At 44.0% G+C, this 8,869-nt stretch overlaps 1 protein-coding gene across 1 annotated transcript; it reads right to left on the bottom strand.

Moving 5' to 3' along the window:
- Positions 1-1,859: 1,859 nt before the first annotated feature.
- LOC144133904 (uncharacterized) lies at positions 1,860-8,654 on the bottom strand. Its single transcript, XM_077666962.1, has 2 exons — positions 8,054-8,654; positions 1,860-2,127 (listed from the first exon to the last, which is right to left on the bottom strand). Exons 1-2 carry the CDS (start codon positions 8,125-8,127, stop codon positions 1,860-1,862), a joined length of 342 nt encoding a protein of 113 aa, XP_077523088.1. The 5' UTR covers positions 8,128-8,654.
- Between the last annotated feature and the right edge of the window lie 215 nt (positions 8,655-8,869).

Here is an 8,869-nt window from a genome sequence, read left to right as displayed (position 1 = left end):
TCTATGCGTCGAAGCTACAAAAAATAATTTTAATTTCTTCACCTTGCGTTATATGTAGAGGCTTCGGTGTCTATAATGAGTCTTAGTTCGAGTCGTACATACGCGCATGAGCAGCTAGTCATACAGCTTCTTTCAAAACAAATCGCTGAACCATCATACTAAGGCAATATACGATATCATAGAAAGCTGCCAGCAGTAAACATTACCGGAGTTCCTTTTTTCTACAATCAATGCGTGCGTCGGCGAATAGTCACAGGCAGTAGTACTTGTCCTGAATTTTTTACAGCCTCTTATATTGTACTCAGACTCCCGACGACTGATCCGGCTTGTGGTGTGAACAAAATTTTCTCGTGAACACTTTCACAAACTACAAAAATACCTGCCGCGGTGTTAGGTACGAAGTCTTTTTTCACTGAGGACATCTTATATTTAGATCTCAGATGATCCGATGTTGAACGCAGCTGGAGTGAAGCTCTGTTTTCTTGATTTTTTTGTTTAAATATTTGTTATTGACGCGCGGTATGCGCGGACGCATAAGTTGATTTTGTTAAATATTTTCTTTATCGATACCAACTATAGAATTGAGGATATATAAAGTAGCGATAAACACAAATATTTGAAACTTATATTCTGGAGAAGCCACTCAAAAATTGCAGCGGATATTTTCTAAATGTCATAATCGAATACCCGGAAGCCACCAGCATGTTCCTAGGTCAATAAGGGACTTATTTCAATGTCAGCAGGCAAGGAAGTGTACTCAAGAGTTTTGTCCAATTAAATTACCGCCGCAATAATTCAATTCTTGTCCATACTAGCTGTCAATATATTGAATACTGTTGTTGTATTGGAAACAAAACAGTGGAAGAACGTTCTGGTTTTCTTCGCTTTATGCGAGCGCAAACACTGCATGCAGGTTATGCTAAAAATAGCACCTGTTCCAACACCGAGTACAAAATTGCTATTTTCCCTACTGTAGATATTTTTTCAATTTTGAACTTGAGTAGTTCTTTTGCCAACAGCTTCGTTTACAATTTTAGCCCGATAGCTTTAAAGGCCCCGTTTACTAGAAAATACGGTGTTGGTGTTGTCGGTGTTGTGAGCAACAAATCACGGACATGGCTCTTACAGGTGTCCCAAGAGAGCAATCTAGGAGTCAGGTAAGCCACCTAGATCAAATGACCTTGCGGCTTCGTCACAACCTGGTCATGAAATAGTCAGCAAAGTGTCCAGCGTGGCAAGTTAATGGTTGGTCACTCTGGAAGAGAACTTGGGCCGTACAAGGCCTACCGCTTTGAGCAACTGCCATTACAGAGTAGTGCGCATCGCCTAACTGCGGCGCCACTGTGCTAGGAGGAGTATGCGGACTCCCATGGATCCATGATTGCCGCTCTGTGTATATGGGAATTAACCTATTACACCATCGCGTCATGCCTTTAAGGCGAAACTTGTCTCCCCTCCAAAGTTTTTGTGTGTGCTTCGAGCTGAATATACGTTATTCTATAAGTCATGTAATTGATATGTCAGCAAGAAAACGGCGGCTGGACCCTGTCTCACGCAGTCCGGCTCTTTCTTACTGCTATACGAGTGCTCTCAGCAAATTTTGTAATCACAATAATTTCAGTCCAGAAAGCTTCACTTGTATTTCTTCTGAGGACTTCCCTGACCAAAACAAAATTGTCTTCAGCACATATTTCCGCATTGTACTTGTGCAACCAACAAAAAACCTTCAGAAAGCCACTGTATAGTCATGGTGAGTCCGTACGTGCTTCTGCATGCTTGCCGTGCAGATGGACACTTCAGAGAAGTGCGCTGGGGTTTCTTTCGGGTGCTTCTGAACAAAATCCGGACCACCATCAACTTTATTTCCGTTTTGCCTGTAAAAGCCCTTCTAGAAATTCAATAGACGTCTTTAGTGCCTTGAAGATCTTGGCGTTTTCTGTCCGCTGGTGTTTGATCTCCTCCTGCATGGCGTTCACACTCTGAGACAGGGGGAAGACCACTTGGCCGGTGACCCGCAAAAGAACTCGAATCTCAGCCACTTCTGAGCGAAGGTTACCACTGGCCGCCACATTGCTTGTGCTCCCTACAACACCATTGTCGTCGCGCTCGAGATCTTGGCGGTACATCCTGCACAAGGTGTACGTGAGAGAAAACTGAACTGTCAGAACATACAGAACAGTTTGAAGAGCGATAGCTCTCACTCTGCAAAACCGTGACTTCTTCTGCTAGGCCGCCTGATTGTATCTTGAGAAATTTAGGTCGTTAGCAGTCAGTAACCATCGTGCGCTTGAAAGCAATCTCCTCGCATTACCTTCATGAGTAAGGACAGATAGTAAATATCTCAGATAAAACTCTAAAAGCTATCGTCCTAAAAAAACATGGCTGAATTTCACTTAGATGTATCAGGACATGCTTTTTAGAAATATTTTGATTGAAATCAATTCTTCAGTTGAAAGGCATTTGAATTTTCATACTGAAATCAGTGATCGATATTACGCAGCCAATATAAAAGCTACATCAGCAGTTCCTCTCACCTGACTGCTCACATTGCTAATATAGCATCTATATTCAAATGTGAAAATTTATATGTGTAATATCGCAAAGTTAAGAATGTTTTATGGTCGTATGGAACGTAACAAGATCGGGTGAGATAATCATGACTCTACAGGTTCTACTTTGGTTTCATACGACAGTCATTTACTATGAAAGAAGAAACAATCACTACTTGCAAAGACGAAACAAAAGCTTCCTTGATAAGCGAGTCTTTCTTGATTTTACAATAAATCTATCAACATATTGAGTCACAGAATTCTCATTTATAGCAAAGGGGGTTGCTGTCTCTTACGCTAATGCGACGACAACGCCTTCTGCAAATTGGAAAAAATGTTGGGATAAACAGCGCCAAAGGACGCGAAGATATGCAACGACAAGCGTACACTCCTTGTTTCGTGTCTGTTGTCCGTATTGCGCTTTTCCTTGCAGTATTTAAATGCACTAGAAAAAAAGCCCGAGGATAGTTACGAGTGAGTAGCTCGAATGGCTAAGCGTTCGCTGTGGTGTGAGAGCAAAGAATTTTTGTCAGACATATTCGGTGCTGACGTTTATATTTATTTGAATGTGATGTTAACCTACTTGTGATCGCATGTTTGAGTTGTTATGTGATGAATTTATTCGATTAAATCACATGTTTAACCCTATCGCCCTCACCAGCTGCGATTGGAGGACCTGATGAACTGCCTAAGATGGTACTGCCAGGAGAAATCATGGCCATGTTCCGGGCTCTTGTACCGTCTTGGGATCATGCACGAATAATTACTTGTATATTCAAGGCGGAATTCTGGCGGAAAGTCACAGGACAATGAGTAGTGTGTAGCGAAAATGTTTTAGCGTTTGCTGTTGCGCGAGTGCAAAGAATATGTATTGCATTCTCTAAAACAATATCTAATTAAAAACACGGATCTACTGATGGAGAATAGACCACAAGCGCTCGGAGCAACCAAGGCTGATTGGGCAGGAACCACTGACGGGTTCAGACATCTCAAGCACGAGACTTGTGTGGGGGTGATTCGAGACGACGACGAAGCAAGGCTTGCGTTTACTCTCCATCTTTTCATTACATCGAACGCTGCTGACAGAGCCCCCCAATTCATAGCCAATCCCACTATGTGGGCTTGTACGTGCCATAGCATGAGGACAACAACAACAACAACAACAATAGAGCCGCGAACGTCGACGACGACTGAGTGAAGCTGATCTAAATATAACTTATATAAGAAACCATTTGCCACTAAAAAAGGCAGAGCAGACGATAGGAACGAGACGCATATAGCGATCAACAATGTAGCTCTTCTCAACTCTAAACTGAATGTTATGTTGAAATTCTGCCCCAAGTGGCAACAGGTCACTCATGATTACTCTAGTATTTTGTATTGCTACAAAAGGCCGCCGATGTGGCTCAGTGGTTATGGCGCTTGGCTGCTGACCCGAAAGACGCGGGTTCGATCCAGACCGCGGCGGTGGAATTTCGGTGGAGGCGAAATTCTAGAGGCCCGTGTTCTGCGCGATGTCAGTGCACTTAAAGAACCCAAGTGGACGAAATTTCCGCAGCCCTACTCAAGGGCGTCCCTCATAACCTGAGTTGCTTTGGGACGTTAAACCCCCATAAACCAATAAACGCGTGCTGCTACAAAGACCAAACCTGATAAAATGGATTGGTAATATGCACCAGTGTACTACATAAACACTTAATGATCATACTGAACTTCATAACTCTACTGTTCTACAAACTTGGACAATACAATATGTGCTAATCAAAAGCAAATTTAAATAAAAACTGGCCGCCTTGTGCAAGCACCGTCTACGCAAACCTCTCCAAATCCAAATTCAATAAAGCGCAGAAAAATCTAGTATAGCATGCAAAAAATTATGCAATGCAGGGCAATTGACCAATCATAAAGGGCACGATCAGTCAGGGTTCAACATAACTGGCCAAGTGCTGTGTTCTCGCTTTTCGACTGTATCACTCCAAACACGTTTTAGCCCATAGAGGAGCAAAATGGAGTAAGCGGTACTCAAGCACACTCCCTTTACGGGACAGCTTACGATGCCAAAGCCGTCAGGTGCATTTTCATCCCCAAAGTACGGAATTCTCACGGTTGGCAATGAAAAATAAAATTCTATTATTCAAAAGATAGCAAGTTCCAGCAATTACAAAGATTTTACCGAACTTTCTGTCTCCTTTGTTTGCTAAGCACAGAAGTTAGGGCCACTGGTGCCGCTTTTAAAACCTCCTCATATTGCTGACGGCATCAAGTTACAATGATATGCGTCAGGTACATTCCGGCACTGGCGTAATTCTTTAAAAATGTCTTGCACATGGTCAGAACATTTAGCAGCACTTCATATGTCCGCTAAATAGTTTTTTTAAGCGTACCCTTCCACCCCAACCTGCTTTTTACCCTCTAATTGTCAATATGTTTTTCTCTTCTTTGTTCAACACTGTCTTTACCTTGTGCCCTGCATTTCTTGCATTACTTCTCCGGAAGACTTGCCTTCCGCATTCCATTCCAAGCTGCCCCCGCCCCCCCCCCCCCTCCCTTTTCCTTTTCATGCTTTCTATGTTCTCAGTTTTTCGTTTATTATATTTTTCTGGTATTTCGTTCCACCCTATTTCCTCATCTGAGTTTTTCAGGTCAACACAGCCAGTCATACTAAGCCAACTTTCCCAGCTCGACACACAGTCTTTGAAACCCATGCCCGCTCTCTCTCTCCACACTCCGCACCTCCAGATTCCTTTCTGCTTAGCTGGCCTTTTTCTTCTCACACTTTTGCAGGTGAACCAGTTAATCAACTTTAGCAGCCATCATGCCTGCACAAGGTTCACCCTCCCCATCCTAACCCCATTCCCACTTCACGCCCTCCTCCCCCTCACCGGGTCTTCCTCCTCGGAGGGATGGCCCTATTTAAACCCCGCCAATGATGAATGGTTTTTGCTGACGAAGACAAGTCCACTTGTCGGAACGTTAGCAAGCACCCTGAGGTGTTCTCTGCCTTCTTCACTTTTTTATTAACAAGAACCATCTGACCAACTACTCTCGATCGTAGACTATGATCTGCAGTAAGAATATGCCTCCTTTGCCAAGAATAAGCATTCCGCATATTTAGTGATCGAAACCAGCTCCGGAACGTCGGCAGCCTACCATGCCTCTAGGAGGTTGGTTTGGTTGGATTATAGGATTTTTGTCGACAGCACCAAAAAGCTTTTGTTATTACAGCGATGAATAGAACCGACGTACCGCCAGGACGGGATCTGAGAATGGGCTGACATCAGCACAGCAAACATAACAGCTGCGTTCGCTTTCTTCCAAAAGGAGGGGTTTGTTTTATAGTTGCATGCCCAATTTAATCCTGAACCGAGTTGTCTGTCCCTTGTCCTACCAAGCTGAAATGCACTCATTCATATTGCTAAACTGTTTGTGTTTTAGTGTTAAAGCACTACTTCACAAAGTCTAACCGGCTCACCAAGTTTGTGTCAAAATTTACCTTGAAGATGACCTCGGCCAAACCTATAGTGCAGCAACAAGCCGTGCACAAATAAGAATGTTAGTCGATTTGGGCAATTAGGTCAAATGCGGATTTGTACGTTATGTAAACCACCCGATGGGCAGCTGAGCATAGGCTTTGTGGCTAGAGGTGTTGCCATAGGTGGGACTCGGGTTGGGTTGCAACCCAAGTTGCTCATGTCAACCAGCCTCTCACAATCAAATGCGGTGCCGCCTGACACGGTGGACAGGTTGCCCACCACCCCATCGGCAGGTTAGCAGACTGCCACAATACTGCCTTCCGACAAGGACACTACGCCCAAACGCGACCGCTAACGGGCTAGCGCACTAAAAATAAATATTGCCGTTACTGGGTTTCGATCACGCGCAGGCGCGAACAGGTCAGCTTTCTCTGGCCACTGTACGAGGGCACTACGCTATCGCCGCAGGCGATTACGCCTCGTGTTCAACTGTTGTTGTTGTGCGCTCTGTGCGTAGCACATCGTCGTCTTCATGAACTTCCATCTGGGACGCGAAAAGGTCACATGAGCTTATAACATCAATTAGTGCCTAACCTGAGCCTAATATCGTCGCCAGACGTACCGACGACCCAGCAAAGCAAAACCATGAGCCTACCAACACATGCTTTCGCACGACTACTCGGCTTAGCTACGTTAAAACACTACCAATTTTTTAGTACTGGCTAAAGTAGAAAGACGGGCTGGTCGCTTTACCTTCTGTTGGTGTGGCAGCTTTAGCATTGCGAGTGTCCCTTTTTTGACGTGTGTCTCACTGAAGCGGGCTGACAAGCTATATTCCGACTACAGTGACTAGCATTGTCTAATGAGAACTGGTCTGTTATTCGTGGCGTAACTTCCGAAAACTGCGTACGAGCAGTGAGAGATGCCCTCCTATGGAACTTCCGGATTAATTTCTGCCGGCGTGTTTTTTTTTTCTTTAAATGCGCGACCAACGTAGAGCACATAGACGTTCTTGGATTCCTCGTCGATCGAAATGCGGCCGCCGCGGCCGCGAATAACTCCCATGATCTGTGGCTCAACGCACGAATGGTAAGTCCACAGAGCAACCGCAGCGGCGCTAACATAATTTAGAGAAAATGTACCTGGGGCTAATAAACATTATACGCACAATTGAATTTAAGCAAAACAAGCAGGCGAAGAGATCTCCAAAGAAAATACATTTTTTCTACTGCTTCTTCAAGTGACGGTGAGTGACATTAATCGTGAAGTCGCCCCCACGTTTATAGCCCTAAAAACTGCTGTGTCTACTTTTCGTAGTAAGTGATACTTCAAGTGAGAATAGTTTATCTTTCTGATGAGGCCACCTGAGGGATGCACCTAGATGTGACATCAGATGTGACGCCAGATAGACTAACACAAGTGTTTGCAATATTGAGTGAAAAGCTTATGATCAAAAGAGATTGTTAATAATAGGCGAGACGTAACGCCCTACTCATGAAAATATCCCATATCCTCCTTTGTTTCGATGAGTATTGGCACCCGTTATGTACGCCTCTTTTCCATCTCAAATAGAGCCAACTCGCAGATAAGAGAGCCGTCGAGACAAGCAGTGTAAATTTGTGTTCGAATCCATGGACTTGCACTTTTTCACCACAGCAATCACTGCGTCTCTGTATACATATTTTAGTTTGAGTAAATCTTTCATGTAATTGCAAATATTGCATATCATTAACAGCCCTACGCTCTTAATAAACATCTTATGTTAACTCCATTTCCGAAAAATCTGCTTTCACAGCAATTCCACTTTAAAATTTCATCAGCGACAATCCTTATTTTGCTCACCATCGTAACTGCTCCAGGAGTTTAGTATCAACTTTCCTTGTGGATTCAGAAACATTAGCTTGGAACTTACATCAGGTTTTTATCAAACACTTGGCTGCACGGGAGACTGTTCTCAGCCTGCCATAGCTTTGCCAAGGGTAATAAAGACATCCTTAAAGCAATGTTGTCCTTAAATCTTGTTGGACTTACCTGCACAGAAGTTCTTCGTACTCTGCGTGGTTTGTATTTGAAGGTCCCAGCTGCTTCGCCGTGCATGCATACATCTTCGCGAATTCCGTGCACGCCTTGGCTGTGGTCACCGCTGCGAAGAAAGGTGTGGCAAAAGGACTTTCTTTTTTTCATTTTTTTTTCATGCACCGATACACATGAGTGAAAAACACACCCGTGAAATGATCCCATCTTTTTTCAATTAGAACCGCAGCGATGGCCAAGTGGTTGAGCATCCGCCTCGCGTGCGGGAGGGGCGGGGTTCGATCCCCAGTGCCGCCGGGTACCCACCAGCGATACAACGGGTACAAGCTTACCCCTGGTCTGGTGATCCGCTTCTTTAGGGTGAAGTGCTTGCCAAATGGGTCTTTGACCACAACTTGAGAAATGAAAAATACCTTGTGTCATGGCGCTCTTTGGCCGTAGATGCCCTTGCGCCATAAAAATCCATCATCATCATCATCATAATCTTTTTCACTTAGTTTAATTGTTTTTTCCAAACGATAAGAACTGATGTAGATGGGCGCCTAAATGTAATAGTGGAAGTTAACTGCTAGCATTCGCTTACCGACTTGCTGGTCAGAATTATTCAACTGTTCCCTGGCTCCCGCCGTGAGGGCTATTACTGTGCCCCGAAACTATCAGATACCTCAAAAGCCAATTTTTGAAATCAGTGGCTGGCTACGCTCTACGACTGATATAAGCATGCATTGTTTATTGCCATATCTGATACTGAGATCAGGGCTGACAATTAGCAAATAGGAAAAACGAATGAGTGGGTAAAATAATAATTAATCT

The sequence above is a fragment of the Amblyomma americanum genome, chromosome 5, assembly GCF_052857255.1.
Source record: "Amblyomma americanum isolate KBUSLIRL-KWMA chromosome 5, ASM5285725v1, whole genome shotgun sequence".
Classification (NCBI taxonomy): Eukaryota; Metazoa; Arthropoda; class Arachnida; order Ixodida; family Ixodidae; genus Amblyomma; species Amblyomma americanum.
Note: the sequence above shows the minus strand (reverse complement) of the source record. Positions and strands in the feature narration are given on the sequence as shown.